Raw genomic sequence first — 25,775 nt, 5'->3', positions numbered from 1 at the left:
GGGTACAAAACCCTTTCCAAGGAGTTGGGCCTACCTGTCTCCACTGTTGGGAGCATCATCCCTAAGTGGAAGGCATATGGAACTACTGTTAGCCTTCCACGGCCAGGACAGCCTTTGAAAGTGTCCTCCCGTGCCGAGGCCAGGCTTGTCCGAAGAGTCAAGGCTAACCCAAGGACAACAAGGAAGGAGCTCCGGGAAGATCTCATGGCAGTGGGGACATTGGTTTCAGTCAATACCATAAGTAACGTACTCCACCACAATGGTCTCCGTTCCAGACGAGCCCGTAAGGTACCTTTACTTTCAAAGCGTCATGTCAAGGCTCGTCTACAGTTTGCTCATGATCACTTGGAGGACTCTGAGACAGACTGGTTCAAGGTTCTATGGTCTGATGAGACCAAGATCGAGATCTTTGGTGCCAACCACACACGTGACGTTTGGAGACTGGATGGCACTGCATACGACCCCAAGAATACCATCCCTACAGTCAAGCATGGTGGTGGCAGCATCATGCTGTGGGGCTGTTTCTCTGCCAAGGGGCCTGGCCATCTGGTCCGCATCCATGGGAAGATGGATAGCACGGCCTACCTGGAGATTTTGGCCAAGAACCTCCGCTCCTCCATCAAGGATCTTAAGATGGGTCGTAATTTCATCTTCCAACAAGACAACGACCCAAAGCACACAGCCAAGAAAACCAAGGCCTGGTTCAAGAGGGGAAAAGTCAAGGTGTTGGAGTGGCCTAGTCAGTCTCCTGACCTTAACCCAATTGAAAACTTGTGGAAGGAGCTCAAGAATAAAGTCCACATGAGACACCCAAAGAACCTAGATAACTTGGAGAAGATCTGCATGGAGGAGTGTGCCAAGATAACTCCACAGACCTGTGCCGGCCTGATCAGGTCTTATAAAAGACGATTATTAGCTGTAATTGCAAACAAGGGTTATTCCACAAAATATTAAACATAGGGGTTGTATAATAATTGACCCACACTTTTATGTTTAAAATTTAATAAAATTCAACTGAGCAACATAACTTTTTGGTTTGTAAGATTTATGCTTCTGTTCATAAAACCTACTCTCGTTTGCAGTTTGAAGGCTCTAACTTATTTGCATCTTATCAAACCAGCTAAATCTGCAGGGGGTTGAATACTACTTGTAGGCACTGTATATATTACAGGAAATGGCTAGAAACATCTCCCACAAAAGTCAATGAAGCTGCTATAAATGAAATGCTATACATGTAAAACAGTCATACTTTTCATTGCAATCCTGCCTGGGATGATAATGAAAGTAACCACTGAAAATTGATCTCTACATAACAGGAATTTTTCAGACTAATATTATGCTTAGTGGTCAGGGTTTTAATAAAAATGGTGATATGGAAAAATCACCAAACATTACAATTTAGCCACAAAGCAGAAGTAAACTGAGAGAACAAAAGACAAACATGATTAAATAATCCAATCAGAAGTTGGCATTATAAGGAGGAAGCAGTGTATTAAATCCAGGGGAAAACCAGTCTAATTTTTATATTTTCACATACTGTACTGCTTATCACCGAAAAGCAAAGCCTTGATAGTGGAGATGTGCTATAGGATCATATTTATTTCTATTTGCTCTTTTTAAGTGATTTGATTGTTATATTTATTATATTTTCCATTTAATTCTACATGAATAGATCACAAAACAACACAACTATCTGTCTAGTTATGAATGAATGAGATGCAACATATCTGTGTATAACTAAGAGGATTCTTCTGAATGATAACTAAAGTTCTCTCTAAAAACGCTCTAACTTGTTACACATTGAGAAAAATGTCAGTGTACTGTTTACATAGTACTTACGGTACTTTGCTTGGTAAATGATTGGATTTGATATGTTATACATTTCTGTTTTCCAACAGAATCCAATTGGAGGAATTAATGTGGCATTCACATTTCTGGCCGGACTTACAGGAGTAGTGATCACTCTTGCGTTGATCCTAATAATAACTTCATCCACAAAACTTATTCGAAGGTCATATTTTGAAGTGTTTTGGTACACGCATCATCTTTTTGTCATCTTCTTCATTGGCCTTGTCATCCATGGAGCAGGGTCTGTATTTTACTGTATACTAATCTAACTTAGGTTACTTTACGTGATAGAAAATCCATAGCGTACAATAATATTCATGTGCTGTAGGTTTACATTAACCCCTTAGTGACAGAGCCAATTATGTCCTTAATGACCAAGTGTCACTTTATGAGTTAATAACTCTGGAACGATTCAACGGACTCCACTGATTCTTAAGCCCTTAAAACAGAGAGTTATGTCACACAAAATAGTTAATGAATAACATTTCCCACATGTCTACTTTACATCAGTACTATTTTTTTAAACTATTTTTTTAGGAAGTTATAAGGGTTTAAAGTTGTTCAGTGATTTCTAATTTGTCCAAAAAAATTTACAAAACCATTTTTTTTAGGGACCACATCACATTTGGAGTGACTGTGAGGGGCCTATATAACAGACAATACCCCAAACCATTCTAAAAACTGCACCCTTCTAGGTGCTCAAAACCACATTCAAGAAGTTTATTAACCCTCCCTGTGCTTCACAGGAACTGAATCAATGTGGAAGGAAAAAATGAACATTTAACTTTTTTTCACCAAAATTTTACTTCAGACCCCAATTTTTTTTTTTTTTGCAAGGATAACAAGAGAAAATGGACCACAAAATTTGTTGTTCAATTTCTCCTGAGCATGCCGATAACCCATATGTAGGGAAAAGCCACTGTCTGGGAACACATCAGGGTGTCAGGAAGGAGCATCATTTGACTGTTTGAATGCAAAAGTGGCTAGAATCTAGAGCAGACACCATGTGGCGTTTGGAGAACCCTGATGTGCCTAAACAGGGGAATTCCCCCACAAGTGACCCCATTTTGGAAACTAGACTCCTCAAGGAACTTATCTAGATATGTGGTGAGCATGTTGAACCCGCGGTGCTTCATAGAAGTTTATAACGTAGAGCCGTGAAAATAAAAAATTGAACTTTTTCTACAAAAATGATCTTTTAGCCCCAAATTTTTTATTTTCACAAGGGTAAGAGGAGAAAATGGACTCCAACAATTGTTGTGCAATTTCTCCTGAGTACGCCGATACCCCACATGTAGCGAAAAAACGCTGTTTGGGCACACACGGCAGGGCTCAGAAGGGAAGATGCACCGTGTGACTTTTTGAACACAAAATTGGCTGGAATCGAGAGCCGATGTCATGTCGCGTTTGGAGAACTCCTTAGGTGCTTAAACAGTGGAAACCCCCCACAAATGACCCCATTTTGGAAACTAAACCCATCAAGGATTTTATCAAGGGGTTTAGTGAAAATTTTAACCAACCCAGAGGTACGACACAGAATTTGATAACATTAGGTCGTCATATTGAATATGTTGTCATTAGTGTTGAGTGCAAGTGCTCGCTACTTGAGTTTGCATTGGTTGCTTGGGTATGCATCTAGTATTGCGGGTGCTTGGGTGAGATGCTCGAATCCCCGCCCCGTGGCTGTTATCGCGGCTGTTAGACACCCAATAAAAACATTCAGGGATTTCCAGTGTATGGCAGGCAATCCCCACGTGTTTTTTTTGGCTGCATAACAGCCGCAAAACATGTGGGGCGGGGACTCGGGCATGTCACTTGAGCACCCGCGATACTCAGTGTATACCCAAGCACCTAATGCAAACTCAAGTAGCGAACACTTGCGCTCAGCACTAGTCATCATATCATCATAATTTTTTTTTTCTTTCACTTGGAAAAATCCCAATCCTAACTCCAACCCTAACCCCAACCCCAACCCATCCCTAACACAACCCTAACCTAAACCCTAACTCAACCCAAACACAATTCTAACCCCAACCGTAACATAACCCTAACCGTAACACAACCCTAACCCAACCCTAATCCTAACCCTAACACAACCCTAACCTAACCCTAAACCTAACCCTAGCACAGCCCTAACCCTAATCCTAACAGCAAAGAATGGGAAAAATATATTTTTTTATTTTATAATTTTTATCTAACTAAGAGGGTGACAAAGGGGGATTTGATTTATTATTTGTTTTGCTTTTGATCACTGTGATACGGTATATCACAGTGATTAAAGGAAACCAATAGGAAAAATTCCCTATTGTTGCTGTGTACCGGCCAGCAGACCTCGGCGGGCGCATGGGCCCGCCATTTTTTTTCAGGAAGATGATGGAGGACTGGGGGACGGATCAGGAGATCCGGTGCAAAGAGGAGGTACCGGGTTGGCTCAGGGGAGCATTATTTGGAGAGAGAAATCGTTGTAACCCTGGGCACACTTTTTTTTTCGTGATCGCCGTTATTCACTGAATAACGGCGATCACGCGATCAGGGAGCAGGAAAACAGCCCTGATCATGTTCTCCAGGGTCTAAAGCTATCCCAGGTAGCTGAGACCCTGGAGAATTTCCGACTTTGGGGTTGCTACAGCCTTTTTCCTGATTGCCTTTTAATACAGCAATGAGGAAATAAGGCCCCTTAACGGTCACAGTTTTACTGCGTATTGGCTGTTAAGGGGTTAAAGGAGTTTTATAGGTTCAATTTAGTTAGGGAACAGGCTTGCTCTATTTAAACATAAGAAAATCAGCATTGCTTAACCCCTGTTTCTCTAGTGCTGCCTCTCTGAAGCTGTCTCTCGTCTTTGTTTACAAGGTCACAGCAGTGACGTCCAGCATGTGACCACTGCAGCCAGTTACCGTGTTGAGTAGCCTTGTGGCATCCACTCTGGCATGACCACTGAGCCCAGCAGTGACAACAAATACCAGTCTGTCGGTTTTGGGTAACAGGTGTTTTTCATTTACTCTGTTTGTCCTATTTCCTGCCGGGTGCAACTTTAAATACCTTCCCCTACTGGTGTTTCCGGCTGGTAATAGACTTTGTTTGATTCATTCACTGTGCTGTAGTTTATGCTGGTTGCAGCTGTTTTAGGTGTTACCCCTCTAATTCTTAGGGAACTGCTTCCCTGGCGCTCCTAGAAGCTGCTAAGGACATTCAAAGTAAGCCGCCGTTGAGTGGGGGCATCATTGCGTTACTTTAGGGTGCCAAACTCCTTGGTCAGGCAGGGACAGACCAGGGCTAGAGAAGGGCATTTCCTAGTCTGAACAGGGACATGTCAGATTCAGGGGTTTTGTCTCCCTGGTTTGTACGTTACCCATATGAATGTGCTTTCGCAGTCATAACAGACGGATAACAATGGTACGAGAGAAACTGATGTCTGAATGAGACCTAATGCTGATTTTCTTTATTTTTTCTTATTTTTAGGTACAGCAAGCCTGTGCCCTAAAAAAATACAACCTGGAAATCTCCTTCAAATTATGAAGGTGCACTATACTTTTAAAAAAAAAAAAAAAAAAAACAACTTTTGTCGTATCTAATCTAGTTTGTTGATAGATAGCAACGAGATAGTTAAATAGTCTATCTAGTGCAGATGGATAAACCGAATAAACAATTTGACCTGTCAATCAATACATCAGGATCTACATGATTGACAAGTGTCTCTATATTTGTATATAAGACCTGTGTAATGCACACGCCCGGGCTGAGCGGCGTGTGCGTGTGATTGTAGTGATTCCACTGTACCGTACCGGAGAGTGCCTGGAGGGGCGTAACTAAGTGTCTGCCCGATCCGACAAAGATCGCACGACGGCATACGACGCCAGTGCACCAGGGAGGAACCGAGCAGAGGGACCAGGGTCTACTCCAGGTCAGACTCCGGACACGGCTGTTGGCCCACACCGGGGAATACAGGAACTGGAAGGTTTAGGCTGGCACACTGGTATGCAGACGGGGAGGTACTGGCAGGTACAACAGGTTGGAGCACAGAGAGGATAGGACCCAGTACAGACTGGGACTTCTGGAACAGAACCGCAGAAGCGGTATACAAACACAGCAGGTTGAGACCGCCCGGAGCGGCGGGCAAGAGCAGAGCAAGACGAGGCCGCCAGGAGCGGAGCAAAGAGTCAGAGCAGAGCGAGGCTGCCGGAGCAGCGAGCAAAGGGTCTGAGCAGAGCGAGACTGCTGGAGCAGCGAGCAAAGGGTAAGAGCAGGGTAGGACTGCCGGAGCAGTGAGCAAGAGGAAACAGAGCGAGACTGCCGGAGCAGCGAGCAAAGGGTCAGAGCAAACTACCGGAGCAGCAATCTAGAGGGAGCAGGGCGAGACTGCCGGAGCAGCGAGCAAAGGGTCAGAGCAGAGTAGGACTGCCGGAGCAGCGAGCAAAGGGTCAGAGCAGAGTAGGACTGCCGGAGCAGCGAGCAAAGGGTCAGAGCAGAGTAGGACTGCCGGAGCAGCGAGCAAAGGGTCAGAGCAGAGCGAGACTGCCGGAGCAGCGAGCAAAGGGTAAGAGCAGACTGCCGGAGCAGCGAGCAAGAGGGAGCAGAGCGAGGCTGCCAGAGCAGCGAGCAAAGGGGAGAGAGCAGAACGAGACTGCCGGAGCAGTGAGAAAGAAGGAGCAGAGCGAGACTGCTGGAGCAGTGAGAAAGAAGGAGAGAGCAGAACGAGACAGCTGGAGCAGTGAGAAAGAGGGAGCTGAGCGAGACTGCCGGAGCAGTGAGGTAAAGGAAGAGAGCAGAACGAGACTGCCGGAGCAGTGAGAAAGAGGGAGCAGAGCGAGACTGCCGAAGCAGCAAGCAAAGGGTCAGAGCTGGGCAGAGGAGACAGGACACTGTTCACACAGGACAGGCAGGAAGGGAAAGGCGGAACCAGAAACAAACTAGATACTTACAAAGAAGTAACGAGAGAGCACAAAACTCACAACTGAAGTACAGCGACAACAAGAGGGAGTTAGGTACAGGTTCAGACAATGCAGGAAAAGGGAAGGGACGGACATAGAGGCAAAACAGGTAAAAGATAGGAGAGAGTTCAGACTGGAACTGAATGTACGGAGGAGACCGACACTGCAGCGGGATACAGGAGCGGGTCTGGGAATACGGCCCCCAGAGAGGCGGGACGAACAGGCAAGGAGCGTGTTCAGACTGGCCTGGAAATACAGCCTCCAGGAAGGCGGAACAAACAGGCAAGGAACGTGTACAGACTGCAGGTTAGGGTACACAGATAGGACACAGTACAGACATGGGAACAGATACTGCAAGACAGGTAACATAGACAGGACCTGGCATGTCAGAGACAAAAGCCAACTGACAGGGCAAGATGCTCAGGCAGGGATTGATTGGAGCAGCTGGGTTAAATAGCAGGTGACAGACAGCAATAGGCTGAGGACGCACAAGGGGTGTGACCCACAGCAGGTACAAAAAGCAGGAAGTGATCGGGCGCCGCCCTTAAGCAGCAGAAACAGACACAAACAGACAGCATGGAGGGAAGCCAGAGAGACATTCTCAAGTGCGCGCTCTTGCACAGTGGGAGATGGACCACTATGCAAAGACGCCGCCAGGTATGTTACAACCTGTCAATGAAGTGGAACCAGAGACAAGTCTGAAGGGAGTTGCCAATAGACACCTATCAATGAGTCTTGCTCTTTTGAAATCATTGTTTTTTTCTGAAATGATACAACATGCAAAATAGTTCTGTGTCAAAAAGTAAAACACCTTCAAATTTTTGCCCAATATGAAGTTGCACAAAAATTTTACAACTTGTTGTTTTCACACCCAGTTTTGGGCAGCTCAGTCAAAATGGAAAGAGCTAGGACGAATGGGGCGTGACAATGCCTATCCAAAAAATTCAATAAAAGTAGTGGCGTTACTTATACAATAAATGTTACTCTAGGCCTCGAAACCTGATGAGCGAGTATGTTCGGTTAACCTTTTCGGCTAATATGCTCGGGCGAGTACCGAGTATCTTCAGCGCACTCAGTGATATGTTTGAATCACTCCCGTGTCCATGATTTGTGACTTTTTGACAGCTTTAATGCATGTGAGGAATGCTTAAGAAACAAGCATTCCTCACATGTATTAAAGCTGTCAAACAGTCGCAAATCATGCACACGGGAGTGATTCAAACATATCACTGAGTACGCTGAAGATACTTGGTACTCGCCCGAGCATACTCGCCGAAAGGGTTAACCAAACATTCTCGCTCATCACTAACCTCGACTAGAGTAACATTTTTGGTGAGGCATATTTAAGCACATGCAGCTGATAAGATGCCCTAATTTATTAAGTGGCATGTGCTTCTCAATCATCTTATTTCTGTATGCCCATCATTACAGCTCGCATACAAAACCCCAGTCCAGTCCAATGGTGTTTCATGTTGCCTGTGGTTAGGACAACTTGAAATTAATGACAGGTTCTCCTTGAATATTACAAAATTAATAAGTTATATCAGTGATTCCAACAATGTGATGTAAATCCTATGAATTACTTACTGATTTATTAGTAATATATATGTATATTTTGTGTTTTAGGCGCATTGTACGAGGTCAGACCAATCTTCACCAAAATGTTTCTTCTAACCCGGAAATATGTGAAAATTTTACACAATGGGGATCTGAACTATGTCCAGTTCCACAATTTGCAGGAAATGAACCAATGGTATGATTTTTTTAGGATGTATCTAAATATTTTGAAACATTTAAAACATATAACTACAGCTGCTCACTATCAAACCCAAATATAGATTTCAACCTGTAATTTTAGCATGTAATTTACTGTGGGTATATTTTTTATTCTCTATAGAATTCCTGTGCAAAATCTATTTAAAATCTAACCTATTTCCGGTATCTACATAAAAGATGGGTATGGTGTCAGAATTTGCCATCAAAGGCCTTTTTTTCCTTCTGCATGCACTTTTCATGACATTAGGGAAAAATTTCCACTCTATGGTTTTGCTAAAACAATATAGTTCCTCTAAATCAGGGGGTACAGAACCTGTGGCCCGTGATGCCATTCTGTGTGGCCCCCAACCATATGGACAGAAAATTCTTGACTGACTGGATAACTATTTTTGGACAGCCACAAACAGAAGTGTAGTGGCCGGCAGCTGATTTTTGGAGGTAAGAGTCCTGGAGGTAGAAGTTGTACCTATCAGAATTTTATGGTATATACTTTCAATGTGTCACAAATGTCACAGAAGGTAAAATTTAGCGTGGACACTAGATTGCTTCAATATGACAATGTGGCCCTTGGACCCAAAAAAATTGTGCCCTCATGCTCTAAATAGAGGAGTCTCTTCACATATTCTCACCAATAATCTAACGGCTCTCTCACACAAGCATAGATTCTCTCATGTGAGAGCATTGGGCCAATTATGTTAATGACACTGATCAAACTCTGATCTGAGTTTGATCAGTGTCAGCTTAGTGTGATCCAATTCACTTGGATGAGAGAATCGTAGCACACTGAGAAGAAGATGGAGATAAAAATTTCTCCATCTTCTCCATTGTGTGAGTCTGCGGAAATTGGACTGCACTCAGATTTCAGTGCAGTCTGATGATTTCCACGCACCCATAGACTTGAATGAATGACTGGCATCCGATTTGCCCTTTGCATGCTGCGATGTTATTTTCATGCCGAATCGATATGAGAAAAGAACCACTGATCAGCACCGCCCCATAAAATAACGTTGGTCCAAGTGTTATAAAACATCGGATAGCACTCGTCCAATGTATACGCTCATGTCAGCAAGACCTAAAAATTGTTTTTCAATGTTTTCTTTACATCTAACCTTTCATCTACAGTATCTCTCTAAATATGTGCAAGTGTGATCAATCCTAAGAGTAACCGTTGTTTTATTTATTTTTTCATAAATCAATAGTGCACATGAAAATAAGGAATTTTGCAATATATTCTAACTCATAAATCTGCTTCCTTTTCCTCCAGGACAGATCTTTTATTCTCAATGCTCTTAATTCATGAATAAATTCTGTCTTCAGTGAACACAGATTTTATGATGACAGCAGCTGTTCATAAAAGAAGGGACAGCTATAGACAGACAGTGGCCCCAATTCATTAACACTAGCTTTGTTCACACCAGTCTTGATGGGGGGGGTCATGGTGGAGTCAGAGATTCTTCTTAATGAATCAGGCGTATCTCAAAAGTGGTCTGTGCCTCTGTGTGCCAAGGTAGCCATCACTTATCATGAATTAGACCAGTGGGCCTCTTCATCCCCATCCCACCCTAATCCCATGTAAGTTCCTCCCATTTTGGAAGTGCTGACCCAGAAAAATGACAAAAGTCACAAATTATTAGCCACAGTTTACACTTCCTGTAACTACAATGGGGGGAACTACAGTTGGGAAGCACCTTCTAATTACATAACTTTCCCATGACATGACTGCTATCAGAACCAATGACATATCAGCCTTATCAGCCTTAAATAAGGGAAATGCCATATATATATATATATATATATATATATATATATATATATATATATATATATATATATATACACAGTACAGACCAAAAGTTTGGACACACCTTCTCATTTAAAGATTTCTCTGTATTTTCATGACTATGAAAATTGTACATTCACACTGAAGGCATCAAAACTATGAATTAACACATGTGGAATTATATACTTAACAAAAAAGTGTGAAACATCTGAAAATATGTCTTATAGTCTAGGTTCTTCAAAATAGCCACCTTTTGCTTTGATGACTGCTTTGCACACTCTTGGCATTCTCTTGATGAGCTTCAAGAGGTAGTCACCGGAAATGGTTTTCACTTCACAGGTGTTCCCTGTCAGGTTTAATAAGTGGGATTTCTTTCCTTATAAATGGGGTTGGGACCATCAGTTGTGTTGTGCAGAAGTCTGGTGGATATACTGCTGATAGTGCTATTGAATAGACTGTTAGAATTTGTATTATGGCAAGAAAAAAGCAGCTAAGTAAAGAAAAATGAGTGGCCATCATTACTTTAAGAAATGAAGGTCAGTCAGTGCGAAAAATTGGGCAAACTTTGAAAGTGTCCCCAAGTGCAGTTGCAAAAACCATCAAGCGCTACAAAGAAACTGGCTCACATGAGGACCGCCCCAGGAAAGGAAGACCAAGAGTCACCTCTGCTTCTGAGGATAAGTTTATCCGAGTCACCAGCCTCAGAAATCGCAGGTTAACAGCAGCTCAGATTAGAGACCAGGTCAATGCCACACAGAGTTCTAGCAGCAGACACATCTCTTCAACAACTGTTAAGAGGAGACTTTGTGCAGCAGGCGCTCATGGTAAAATAGATGCTAGGAAACCACTGCTAAGGACAGGCAACAAGCAGAAGAGACTTGTTTGGGCTAAAGAACACAAGGAATGGACATTAGACTAGTAGAAATCTGTGATTTGGTCTGATGAGTCCAAATTTGAGATCTTTGGTTCCAACCACCGTGTCTTTGTGCGACGCAGAAAAGGTGAACGGATGGACTCTACTTGTCTGGTGAAGCATGGAAGAGGAGGTGTGATGGTGTGGGGGTGCTTTGCTGGTGACACTGTTGGGGATTTATTCAAAATTGAAAGCATACTGAACCAGCATGGCTACCACAGCATCTTGCAGCGGCATGCTATTCCATCCGGTTTGCGTTTAGTTGGACCATCATTTATTTTTCAACAGGACAATGACCCCAAACACACCTCCAGGCTGTGTGAGGGCTATTTGACCAAGAAGGAGAGTGATGGGGTGCTACGCCAGATGACCTGGCCTCCACAGTCACCAGACCTGAACCCAATCGAGATGGTTTGGGGTGAGCTGGACCGCACATTGAAGGCAAAAGGGCCAACAAGTGCTAAGCATCTCTGAGAACTTCAAGATTGTTGGAAGACCATTTCCGGTGACTACCTCTTGAAGCTCATCAAGAGAATGCCAAGAGTGTGCAAAGCAGTCATCAAAGCAAAAGGTGGCTACTTTGAAGAACCTAGAATGTAAGACAAATTTTCAGTTGTTTCACACTTTTTTTGTTTAGTATATAATTCCACATGTGTTAATTCATAGTTTTAATGCCTTCAGTGTGAATGTACAATTTTCATAGTCATGAAAATACAGAAAAATCTTTAAATGAGAAGGTGTGTCCAAACTTTTGGTCTGTACTATATACAGTATATATATACATATACAATGCTGGCCAAAAGTATTGGCATCCCTGCAATTCTGTCAGATAATACTCACTTTCTTCCTGAAAATGATTGCAATCACAAATTCTTTGGTATTATTCTCTTCATTTAATTTGTCTTCAATGAAAAACACAAAAAGAATTGTCCTAAAGCCAAATTGGATATAATTCCACACCAAACCTAAAAAAGGGGGTGGACAAAAGTATTGGCACCCTTTGAAAAATCATGTGATGCTTCTCTAATTCGTGTAATTAACAGAACCTGTAACTTACCTGTGGCACCTAACAGGTGTTGGCAATAACTAAATCACACTTGCAGCCAGTTAACATGGATTAAAGTTGACTCAACCTGTCCTGTGTCCTTGTGTGTACCACATTGAGCATGGAGAAAAGAAAGAAGACCAAAGAACTGTCTGAGGACTTGAGAAACCAAATTGTGAGGAAGCATGAGCAATCTCAAGGCTACAAATCCATCTCCAAAGACCTGAATGTTCCTGTGTCTTCCGTGCGCAGTGTCATCAAGAAGTTTAACGCCCATGGCACTGTGGCTAACCTCCCTAGATGTGGACAGAAAAGAAAAATTGATGAGAGATTTCAACGCAAGATTGTGCGGATGGTGGATAAAGAACCTCGACTAACATCCAAACAAGTTCAAGCTGCCCTGCTGTCCGAGGGTACAACAGTGTCAACCCGTACTATCCGTCGGCGTCTGAATGAAAAGGGACAGTATGGTAGGATACCCAGGAAGACCCCACTTCTTACCCCGAGACATAAAAAAGCCGGGCTGGAGTTTGCCAAAACTTACATGAGAAAGCCTAAAACGTTTTGGAAGAATGTTCTCTGGTCAGATGAGACAAAAGTAAAGCTTTTTGGGAAAAAGCATTAGCATAGAGTGTACAGGAAAAAAAGGAGGCATTCAAAGAAAAGAACACGGTCCCTACAGTCAAACATGGCGGAGGTTCCCTGATGTTTTGGGGTTGCTTTGCTGCCTCTGGCACTGGACTGCTTGACCGTGTGCATGGCATTATGAAGTCTGAAGACTACCAACTAATTTTGCAGCATAATGTAGGGCCCAGTGTGAGAAAGCCTCTCCCTCAGAGGTCATGGGTCTTCCAGCAGGACAATGACCCAAAACACACTTCCAAAAGCACTATAAAATGGTTTGAGAGAAAGCACTGGAGACTTCTAAGGTGGCCAGAAATGAGTCCAGACCTGAATCCCATAGAACACCTGTGGAGAAATCTCAAAATGGCAGTTTGGAGAAGGCACCCTTCAAATATCAGGGACCTGGAGCAGTTTGCCAAAGAAGAATGGTCTACAATTCCAGCAGAGCATTGTAAGAAACTCATTGATGGTTACCGGAAGCGGTTGTTCACAGTTATTTTGGCTAAAGGTTGTGCAACCAAGTATTAGGCTGAGGGTGCCAATACTTTTGTCCGGCCCTTTTTTGGAGTTTTGTGTGAAATGATCAATGATTTGATTTTTGCTTCATTCTGTTTTGTGTTTTTTCCTTGCAAGCAAATTAAATGAAGATAATAAGACCAAAGAATTTGTGATTGCAATCATTTTCAGGAAGAAACTGAGTATTATCTGACAGAATTGCAGGGGTGCCAATACTTTTGGCCAGCACTGTATATATATATATATATATATATATATATATATATATATATATATATAGGAACATTATTATTGCTGCCTGTACACTGTGTCATATGTCACCAATATGTCATTTGCGCTAAATTATCCCTGCTTATACCTGTCCAGCCTCCGTCCACAACAAGTGATTATGAAAGAGGACCTTTCACCAAATTTTTCATGTTGAAATGGACACACAATATAATACTCGCTGCAGAGCAGAATACAATGTGTTGTTTTTTTTTTGTTTGTTTGTTTGTTTTATATCTTGCTACTTCATTGTGGAGAAATTAGCAATCTGGTATCAGTATCAGTATCTGGCACCTAAAGAGTTAACTTTTGTTAATTCTAAGTGGTTGTTGTTAGATAGTTTTCACTGGGACCATGTACTTCTTCTCCTTGTATGACAAATACCCAAATGGATAATAACAATTAATCTTTATTTACAATTTAGCAAAACATGATTAAAAAACTTTCAATAAAAAAGGAGACTGTGCATAGAATAACCCCATATCCCACGGATATACAAATACATAAAACAAATCAGATATTGCACATTAATAATAGGTTTATATAAAAAACATGATGGAGACTATGAAAGCACCTATCTGGTATTGATAATAAAGGAGGTATATCTACAACCAGATATCACAATATCTGTATATAAGCCAATAAGGAAAAGATGTAGGGTATGCAAAAGAGAATATCAGTATTTTGATTAATTTAATCACGATTTGCTATATCTAATATATAAAGCTGAATGTGTGTGTGTGTGTGTGTGTGTGTATGTATGTATGTATGTATGTGTGTGTGTATGTCCGTGTGTGTTAGTGTGTATGTCCGGGTGTGTATGTCTGTATGTGTGTATGTCCGTGTGTGTTAGTGTGTATGTCCGGGTGTGTATGTCTGTATGTGTGTATGTCCGTGTGTGTTAGTGTGTATGTCCGGGTGTGTATGTCTGTATGTGTGTATGTCCGTGTGTGTTAGTGTGTATGTCCGGGTGTGTATGTCTGTATGTGTGTATGTCCGTGTGTGTTAGTGTGTATGTCCGGGTGTGTATGTCTGTATGTGTGTATGTCCGGGATTGGCATCTGCACCGTCGCAGCTACAGCCACAAAATTTTGCACAGTCACACGTCTGTACCCTGAGAGCGTCATAGGCTATGTTGTGAGGCAAAATTTTAACTCCGTGCGTTCCAATTCACTAAACAATTTTGCCCCTATCTACATAATGGGGAAAAAGTGAAAGGAAAAGTGTTGGAGGCAAATTGACAGCTGCCACATGTGAACAAGGGAGAATTAAAGAATGAGAGCGATGGCGCCAAAGAGTATATACCGTACAGTTGCTAAGGTGGGGCCCCGACATGGGATACTCATACTCACCACACACGGGGATATGAACACACACACACAATGCGCCACACACTACCACGTGCTTGGACACATATACCACCCTCAGCACACACAAAACTCATCTCACAAAGCTTTATCAGGCTGCCAATAGCAACCAATCACAGCTCAGCTTCTATTTTGCTACAGTTAATTAATCTGAGCTGTGATTGGTTAATATAGGCAACAAAGGACATTCTCAGTATAACAAAGCTTGTGTACGGTAATAAGATGTCAGTTAGGGTGTGTTGGTGGAAAGGCTGATGTCAGTCACATTACTTCTTTGTGATAGGATATAGAAACTGCCAGTTACAGACTATTTTTACCACAATAATGCCTCATAAGAAAAGGAATTTCATGGCATGAATGTCAGCTGATTCAAAAAGAAAAGCTGCATTAGGGGCCAATGAAAAATGTGAAGACCGAGAAACAAGGCTGACACACATGAGAACAGCAGCTGCTTCCTCATGAGCCAATGAACTTTCTAAGCAGAGGGAAGCGAGGCTCGCAGACAAGAGAGCAAGAGCTTCTTCCTCAAGGGCCAATGAACTTTCTGAGGAGAGGGAAGCGAGGCTTGCAGACATGAAAACAAGAGCTGTTTCCTTAAGATGGACTAAGAGAATTGCTATTTCTCCCACCAGGGCACAGGAAATGGTTGGAGATTTGAAACATGCTGCCTTTTGTTACCAGTCAGACATAAAGTTTCCACATGTAATTGAGGCAACCATTTTGACAGGATGTGCCACAGGAGAAGATGTTTTCATTCCAACAATTCCTCTCATTCCATCTGATTTGCCTTTTGATTTTAAACGCCTCCAGTTTCCTGTTTGACTGGCATTTGCTATGTCCATCAACAAGGCTCAGGGACAGTCTTTGAAAGTAGTTGGAATCGATTTACAATCTCCATGCTTTTCTCATGGTCAACTTTCTGTGGCCTGTTCAAGAGTTGGAACAGCCAAAAATCTGTTCGTGTTTGCACCTGAAGGAAGAACTAAGAATGTCGTTTATCAAAAGGCTCTTGAATAAGGAGTAGAAGATTACTTCACATTACTTGGCCAATTTAGTTAAATCTGCATGGAATATCTCTGGTGTTGAAATATATGTTGTGAAATGCTTCTATTAGCTTAGTTTTTGCCTTTTAATAATTACATTTCTATCTATTTGTTTTGTGGTTTTTGTGTGGAGAATACATTTTTGTTAACACATTCTATTTTGCTAACAGCAGTTATTAACCCGGGTGAAGCCGGGTAGTACAGCTCGTTCTAAATAAATATTAATTGTTATTATGCATTTGGGTTTTTGTGCTTCCCTTTTTTCAGATTTATGTATTATTTGTTGCCCTATTCTATATATAGGTTGTCTTGGCCTGTTTTTCAGATATTTTTTTCTCCTTGTATGAGTTGCCCAATCATAAGCAAGCAGCAACACAGCAATAAAAGAAAACACTCCCACCATTGCTTTGGTTTCTCATTGTGTGAGATGCAAGGATATAGCTCTGATCACCTGGTCTAACCTCCTTTAGATCACAGATGTAACAATTTTCAATTAAGGCCGATGTGGGGGGCGGGGAAACACAGCTGTGTCACATTACATACCCTTCTATCAGCTGTCCTCCTCTCATAGCATGGCAGTTCTGCTGTACTGCTTGTCCCCCCCACACTGCCTGTCTGGAGATGATTCACAAATATGTCAGTTGTGCTGAGGGCAACTTGTAATTGCTCTGCAATGAAAGCACAACAAACTATTCCTGTGTGAGATATAATGACACCCAGCTCCACTATCACTGCAGAGTGTTTCCAAGATGCTGTGAGCACAACAGACATCAGTGTGACACATCTTTGGACAGGCAGTGTGGCGGAAGTTGCAGTACAGCAGAGCTGACAGTGCTAGGAGAGGAGGAAAGCTGATAGATCGGATGGTAATGTGACACAGCTAAACTTATCTGCACTTTCTAATCATGCAGGAGGTTAGACCAGGAGATCAAGGCTGTGTCATTATATCTCTCACACTGAGAAACCCAAGCTATTGTGGAGATATGTTCTTCTTTCTCCAGTGTGTTGCTGCCTACTTATGATTGGGTACCTGATACAGGGAGTAAAAGTACACACCCCTCCTGAAAACTAACTCTAACACCCATATGGTCTTACAAAAGTTAACTCATTAGGGCCCAGATACTTTGACTACTAATATCTTCACAACAGAGAGGCGAATGCCCTGCATCCACAATTACATTGTGTGTCCAGTTCAACATGAGTATGCAAATTGTCTCTTCAGAGAGGAAGAGGACTTGAGCTCTAGTGCCACCTATTGGAAGTTCAACATGAAAAATGTAGTGAAAGGTCTGTTTTAGGTATATGGTGCAGCCACACTCCATTTCCTGGTCAATACATAATAATTCAATAGGTGTACTGCATATATGCAGGACACCTGCCGTATGTACAGTTGTGGTCAAAAGTTTTGAGACTGACACAATTTTGGTTTTCACAAAATTTGCTTCTTCAGTTTTTATTGCAAATGCACATTAATTCTAGATAGTAATGAATAGTGATCAGATGAATTTCAAAAATTACAAAGTCATTCATGAGTGTGGCATTCAGAATCAACATTGCATAAGTCGAGATGCTTTGAAAATTTTGTTTCCATTTTTTTAGCATTTTCATATCATTAACATATCTATTGATCCTGTGACTTCCATAATTCAATGACTTTTCCTTCTGGGTGTTGCAGTGTTAAATGTTGAGGAGTTTATTTGGGATTTGGAATAATGATATGAATAACTACTAACATTGATTATCCTACTGATGTGACTTGGTTATATACAGTGTAGTATTCTTAATTTTAAATTTAAAAAAGCTGAATAATTTTTTCTCTAATAGACATGGAAGTGGGTTGTAGCGCCTATGGCCCTATATGTCATTGAAAGACTCATCCGATTTTGGAGATCCCAACAAAAAGTTGTTGTCACAAAGGTAATTTTTTTACATGTGTGGGGTAGCTGTTAATGTAACAGAACCTGTAACAGCAATATAGTATGGTCTGTCTGTTTATCTATCTAGATAATGGGCATTAGAAATAAAGGTTTGAATAATGTAGAGGTTACTTACCATCTTGATTCTTACTACCATCAGGTTGTTACCCATCCTTTCAAAACATTCGAGCTGCAAATGAAGATGAAAGGTTTCAAAATGGAAGTTGGACAATATGTCTTTGTGCAGTGTCCTGCAGTATCTAACCTTGAGTGGCATCCATTCACTTTGACTTCTGCTCCAGAGGAAGACTTCTTCAGTATTCATATTCGTATAGTTGGAGATTGGACAGAGGGTTTGGCTAAAGTTTGTGGCTGTGACAAGACCGAATTTCAGGATGCATGGAAATTACCAAAGTAATTATTATAGAAAAACCTGGCATCTTTACATGCAATATATATTTTATTTAGGTTACATGTTACATAAAATATGTGTACAATATGTCATCTAACTAGATCAAAAACAATAATTCTATTAATTTCATAATATGTCTTTTAAGGGGTTGGAGCTGTGTATATTTTTCCATTACAAAGTTCCAGATCTCCTGTATAGTCTTAGGCCTCATTCAGACATCCGTTTCTCATACATGAAAAATATGAACCAGTTTTCTTCATTATGTTGGATCAGATCGTCATCAATATTTGGTTAATGTGTACATTTTTGCCATCAGTGATTTTCTGATACACGAAAAAGAATTTTTTTTTTTAAAGTCTCTCCAAACCATAATATTAAAAATATAAAGCACTCAAATTTCACACTAATGCCCTCCGTGAGTGGTACATGACTTTCATAGACCCATAGACTTGTATGGGTGATTTTGATCTGTGAAGTGGATTAAAAAAGGACATTTCTCTGTTTTATTCTTTTTTCTTTTTGCGGACTGTATGTACGCAAAAAAATTACAAATAGACATGTGGACAGCACTATAGACTTTAACCCCTTACCGACAAATGACATATAGGTACTTCATATGCAGGTGCCCTGACTTTGATGTAGTCTGGGAAGTCGAGCCCGCATCTTTCCTGGCAGATGATGGCTGTGATATTCAGCCATCATCTGCCTCTAACAGCTGTTATCCTGTTAAATGCTGTTATCAATCTCTAACAGTGGGGGGCCCGTCATTCTTTGCCCCCATCGACACTCCCATTATGCGATCGCAGGGATCCAATGAATTGCTATGATGGCTAGGTGTCTGCTGGAGACCCCTGTGCTTGTCATGATGGTACTCTTGTGAAAACCAGCCTGTAGCTGGCATTCATAGGAGACAATGATTTTCGCTGTAATATTGCTCTGTACAGTAGAAGCAGTTGGAAGATTGCAGGTTCAAATCCTTTAAAGGAACTAATAAATACAGTAGAAAGTGAAAAAATGCTTTTAAAATCTGCAAAAAAAATTCTAAACATCCAAATCACTCTCTCTATCCCCCATTAAAAATAAATAAAAAAAATACACATATTTGGTATTGGTACATCTGTAAAAGTCCGATCTATCAAACTATAAAATCAATTAATCAGACCGGTGACAGGCATAATGAGAAAAAAAATCGAAACACCAAAATTACATTTATTCGACTGCTGCAAAAATTAAATAAGAGGTGATCAAAACATCATGTATATTCCAAAATGATATCAATAAAAACGTTGTCTCAGGGCACAAAAAACAAGCCGTTACACACCTCCATCGACTGAAAATTGAAAATGCTACAAGTCTTGGAGAATTGTGACATAAGCTATTTTTTTTTTACAAATTTCAGAATTTGATTACATAGCAAAAACTTGCTGACAGATTCCCTTTAAAACCTACATAAAACCACATGGAGTCTGTATGGCACTATACTTCAGCGCAATAGACAGCGTGCCTCCATATGGTGCCTCTGTGCAGCACTGTATTCTCTACTAGGAGCAGTGCATCTAGATGAGAATACCTCCAATATATGGAATGAGGGGGTACATGCCAGGATTTATGTTCTTGTATGAAATAGAAAGCAAATGGCAATACAGTATGAACCCATAGAGGACCTCTCCTAATTAACCTCTGTACATATCATGTCTTTTTACAGAATAGAGGAAAGTCATAAAGACAATTCTTTCTCCAAGAAAAGGAATTGTCTTTAATAGGACATTTGGACATTAGTTGTCTTTATGAAAATCCAACACAGTCAATCCTTATTTGTCCTGAGAGTAGTGGGTCGGCGTATAAAAAAATGACTTTAGAATTCTACTTTGAATACATATGAATGCTGGAGTTTATATTTTTAAGGTTGTTAACTTAGTGTGTACTGTATTAATGGGTTTTATTGTGTTATATTCCCATAAGAATTTCTATAGATGGTCCTTTTGGAACAGCAAGTGAGGACGTTTTTAGCTATGAAGTGGCTATGCTTGTAGGAGCAGGCATTGGTGTTACTCCATTTGCTTCTGTTCTGAAATCTGTCTGGTACAAATATTGCAGTAATGCGTCAACCCTAAGGCTAAAAAAGGTATGTATCTTTAATTCCCCTGCAGCTAACATGTAAAGTGCTCAGAAAAAGTATTTTTTTTATATTTTGCATATTTGTCACACTTTGAGGCACATTTACATAATGCCACCATTTGTACACTGGACTTAATTAAAAATTCACTGCAGTAAGATCTGACAAATTTATTAAGAGGCACATGCACCACCCCCGTACAAGAGTCACAAACATCTACACCAGAAATAGCCTGGTGTAGACTTTCTGGCAACCTAATTGGTTGGGCCGTACAAGGTTATACCCCTTTCTTTTAAGCCAACCCACCTTTTCTAAACAGAAGTGAGAATGGTATTGTCACGCATGCAATGTTCGCAGTCACCTTGCAGCTCCAAAATGGCTACCATGAACAGGCTTAGCGTAAACTACTCCATTTCCCAGAACCCAGGGGTTTCCAGGGCCTTCATCCTTTAACCCCAGTACAGGGATCTGGGGTCCCTGGGCTAGGGCCACAGAGTCAGCTCTGTTCGGTAGCGCAAATGTTAACAGGTACGCAAATGCAGCAGCGCAGAAAATGAGGAGACAGTGGTACTTAAACCAACAACTATTTATTTGATTAACTCAAACAAAGGAGTCAAAATATCAGGGGATAATGTGTTGCATGCACGCCAATAGGTATATATGGGCAGTACAAAGAAACATGAATTCTTTGAAATCCTGGGCGAATTTTACTTAGGGCGACCATTAATCAGTGCTTCCACAGTCTTGAGGTATATCAGCCTCCAGGCACACCCAGCAATGACACAGTTTCCAATTGAAGTTAATCACAGGGGTTTATTCAAGTTCCTCTTGGTTTATTCAAGTTCCTCTTCATCAAACCAAATCATTACTCTCCGTACAATGCTTCCAGTAGAATTATGAAAGTCTCTTCACAAATCAGTTCTCTTCACCCACAAACAGTATTTGTACACAGAGCATCACTATACCTTCTTTTCAGCGAGGTGGGGGGGGGAACAGAGGGATGAATCCAGCTCTTGGTCGTGGTATTCACTCCTTTCCTGTTGCATAACAGATTGTTCCCACTTTCGCTCTCCACTTCAGGTAGACTAGCTTCAACTAGCTGGCAGTTACAGCCAGAGAGGCTCAGTACCTCCATTAGCCCGGTGTCCAGGTTTACATCCTTCTTGCCGACTCTGGGGCACTCAACTAACTTTTTCCAGTCCAGGGCTGACTACTCCCCCTTTACTGCAACTAATTAACCCCTCTAGCTGCTGGATGCTTTTAAAGACACCCATACAGTTCCTACCCGTCACAGATCCAAACGGTGAAAATGAAGTTATGTTTCAAGGAGAATACAGCAATTCAGATAAACAAGATATTAAAACAATGCTACTGTTTATTACATTTAAACAGCTATTATTGTCAGTGATGTCTTAGTCCTAATACCCTAACCTAAAGGGTGTCACCGTCACTATAGGGCCCATCTCTATCGTCTCTCTCTGGGCAACACAATACATTACACAGTCCCTAACAGGGGTCGACAATACTACCCGTTAGGCCGCAAATCCCAGATTGATGAGTCACTTGGCACACCTGCCCTTTTGGCCACCTTCGTTCCTTGAAGCTCGGCCCTGGACCCCACTTTGTACCGTACGTCTACACTGGAAGTGACAGCTCACATGAATATCCCTCTGCTGTGGCCTGGTCGTCTCTCTCTCGGCCCTGACCCTGCTCACTCAGCTTGGATCTCCCAGCTTCGGTCTCTCTCCTCCACTTCTGGTCACCCGTCTGGTCTCTCGATTTCTTCACCTGGATCTGATGTCATGGTTCCTTCACTCAGATCTGGTCTCTCAGTTACTTTACTCGGATGGTGTTTCTTGGTTCCTTCATTCAGATCTGGTCTTTCTGTTCCTTCACTTGAATCAGGTCTCCCGGTTCCTTTTGCTCAGGCCTGGTCACTTGCAATGGCAGCTATAAGACAACTCCGCTGCCTTACATGTCTGTCCTGCTACAGGTGCAGGCGTCAACTCCTTTCCTTCACTGCCCTCCTAGGCCTTTTACAATTACTAACTGCGCCACAGCTATCACCTGACCTGGTGTCCCCTCCATTCTCTTTCCTCAGGGAACATACACTTCACTCTTCAGTTTCTGCTAATGTAATTCTCTCTGCTTTCTCTTTTTTCTTTCTCTTTTCCTATCATCTTTGATTAGCAGATGCCGATGCTCGCTTGCAGACACTCGGTTAGGCATTAACTGTGTGAATCTTCTCATTTGTCCATCTCCTTACACAAATTGGCAAGAAGGACAGTCACGTAGCCGGGTCAGACCCAGGAGGTCATGTCAGGAAAAGAATAAAAAAACAAGCGGTTAGTCAAACGCCATGCCAAGGTCAAAGAACGGTAATAATCAGGACAAAACACAGGAGCACAGCACAGAGGTATATACCAGGATAGCAGAACTATTGATTGGAAATTGTGTCAGGGTTTCAAGGGTTTAAATAGCTGACTGCTCCATCCAGGGTTCTCAAGAAGGAGTGATCAAAACCTAGACCAAAATTAACTCCATAGCTCCCTATAAAGCAGCAACAGGGGAAAACAGGACTGGCGCTGTCACATGTCACAAGCAACAAAGGAGCGCTGCTGCCAACGGCCAAAGCAGAAACAGAGGAGGCATAGAATGGCACAAATGTTACATTCATAAAAATGAAAAAAGTCGCATATTTCTGCTTAAAGCCTTGTTTCAAATGTTTACTGAAACTGGACAACTCCTTTAAGACACTCCTAAGATTGTAGCTGAATGACTACATTATAAAAAAAAATAAGAAACTATATTTAAAAAATCCTGATAAAATCTAAAATAATTCAAAAAATTCTTAAGAGCTAATTTTATTTGATTTTTTTTTTCAATTTTTCACACAATACATAGCCATTAATTAGAAATAACTCTCTGAATGTTAACAATTATTATTATATCAATTTGGTATTGTTGTAATTGTCCTATATCACATAATAAAGTTAGCGAGAGAGTAAGTCAAAGTTCCCATGATGAGTATTTGGTGCGTGTTTTTTACATTGCAGATTCTCTGCACCAGTCAGCTAAATTAAGTTTCTTGCACTTTTTTCATTGTGTTTTTAAATACCTTTTTTACATGCATTTTTATTGCCTTTTTATTTTTAATGTGTCAATGTTTAGATAAAATTGCTTTGTTTTAGATACTTCTATTACTTAGCTTTGATAAAACTTTATTGATAGTCATGTGCAGATTACATGCATTTGTAGTACATTTCTGCCTGTGGTTTTACCAGATTTTAATTTTTTTCACCTGCAAATTTACCTCAGCTCATTCAAGTCTATAAGAAACTTAAAAAGAGATATTTACATGTTATAGATTTAAATAATGCACCGCAGGTCAGTTTTTGCTGCAGATAAAAAAGCACAGTGGGCATGAGATTTCTATAAATGCCATCCACTTTATTGGAATTGTAAGGCTGTGTGCCCACGTAGCGTTTTTCAAGCGTATATGCTGCGGAATTTCCGCAGCGTAAACGCTTGTAAAACGCATGTATATCCGCACCCCATGGTCCCCAATGGCATTCCGCAATGTCAATGCCCATGCTGCGGATTTTTCCGCAGCGTATATGCTGCGGTCAAAAATCCGCAGCATGTTCATTAATTTTGCGGAAGCGCAGCGGAATCAATGTGCGGATGGTACCCAAGTCTGGATGAGAGGAGACTCTCATCCAGACCTGGGTACCAAAGAACCTGTAAAAAAAAGAATAAAATAAAGTTTATACTTATCTTCTGATGTTTTCCCTCCGTCGCGCTGTTGTCTGAAGGACCTGCCACGTCATTGAGTCATGTGACCCACCACATGACTCAATAATGTCACCGCAGGTCCTGCACACAACAGCGTGAGCCACTCAAGCCTCCGGACGGGGCAGAGAATGCATCAAAAGGTGAGTATAAAGTTTATTTTTTTATTTTTTACCATTCTGAACAAGTTGTCAAGCACTTTTCCAAGTGATGCTTGGAGAAGTGCTTGATAACCCGCATGCGGAAATGCATGCAAAGACGCCTCACAAACGCTTCTACCTGGCGGGAAAACCGCATGTAATATCCGCATGCGATTTTCCCGCCAGGGAGAAGCGTAAAAAATATGCTACAGGTCCGCAACGTGGGCACATAGCCTAAGACGCAGCATCAAAAAATGCACCAAATACTCATTGTGGGAACTTAACCTAAAGTTGGACATTGAACGCTGTAAGCACAAAACTCAAAGAACAATTGTGGAATTGCTGTTTTTCCTTTTCTCTGCCTAAGAAAATGTAAAAACATTTTTTAAGTACATTATACAGTTATATGAAAAAGTTTGGGCACCCCTATTAATCTTAAGCTTATTGTTTTATAAAAATTGGTGTTTTTGCAACAGCTATTTCAGTTTGATATATGTAATAACTGTTGGACACAGTAATGTTTCTGCCTTGAAATGAGGTTTATTGTACTAACAGAAAATGTGCAATCTGCATTCAAACAGAACTGAAAACAAAATGTATTAGAAAGTTGGAGAAATAAGCTTTTTTAATATAAAACTAGAAAACTCCTAGGTCAAATGTGCACTGTTTTTCCTCATATTTTATCACTGCTGTTCCTCTGAGTATTCCATTTTTTGTGGGGTTTTTTTCAGAATCCGCCATAGGGTTCCAGAAATATGGGCCTTTGTTAATTTCATGATAATTTTTATTATCTTTGCACAAAGACTTATAATTAAAAGCTCCCTGCAGACATGCTCCCAGAAAATCCTGTGAGTCATGCCCCCTTAATAAAGACCATAATAAAAGAGAACTAAATATAAAGGCCCATATTTTTTTAATTGTATGGTGTATTTAAAAGAAAAAACAATACAAAAAAAGGAATACTCAGGGGAGCAGTTGGAATAAAATAAGAACAAAAACTGGCCTGGGGTCCTCTTTAAGTAGGATTACCCACACAATCTTGTCTCCTAAAATCCATGTAGCTGGGGCATCATTCAGAAATGTGTGTGTGTGAATGTGAATATATATATATATATATATATATATATATATATATATATATATATATATAGTACAGACCAAAAGTTTGGACACACCTTCTCATTTAAAGATTTTTCTGTATTTTCATGACTTTGAAAATTGTACATTCACACTGAAGGCATCAAAACTATGAATTAACACATGTGGAATTATACACTTAACAATAAAGTGT

At 41.0% G+C, this 25,775-nt stretch overlaps 1 protein-coding gene across 1 annotated transcript in view; it reads left to right on the top strand.

Moving 5' to 3' along the window:
- The window catches only part of CYBB (cytochrome b-245 beta chain), a 95,075-nt gene that overhangs the window by 34,155 nt on the left and 35,145 nt on the right, over positions 1-25,775 (top strand). Inside the window, exons 6-10 of the mRNA XM_073664837.1 lie at positions 1,899-2,089; positions 8,404-8,530; positions 17,933-18,025; positions 18,185-18,438; positions 20,399-20,561. Coding sequence (XP_073520938.1) covers positions 1,899-2,089; positions 8,404-8,530; positions 17,933-18,025; positions 18,185-18,438; positions 20,399-20,561 — 828 coding nt within the window. The remainder of the gene's footprint in view (positions 1-1,898; positions 2,090-8,403; positions 8,531-17,932; positions 18,026-18,184; positions 18,439-20,398; positions 20,562-25,775) is intronic.

Source organism: Phyllobates terribilis, unplaced genomic scaffold (assembly GCF_046119375.1).
Source record: "Phyllobates terribilis strain yellow unplaced genomic scaffold, ASM4611937v1 Scaffold_2__4_contigs__length_985480577, whole genome shotgun sequence".
NCBI classification, from domain to species: Eukaryota; Metazoa; Chordata; class Amphibia; order Anura; family Dendrobatidae; genus Phyllobates; species Phyllobates terribilis.
The sequence above is the reverse complement of the archived record's forward strand: the minus strand, read 5'-3'. Positions and strand labels throughout refer to the sequence as shown.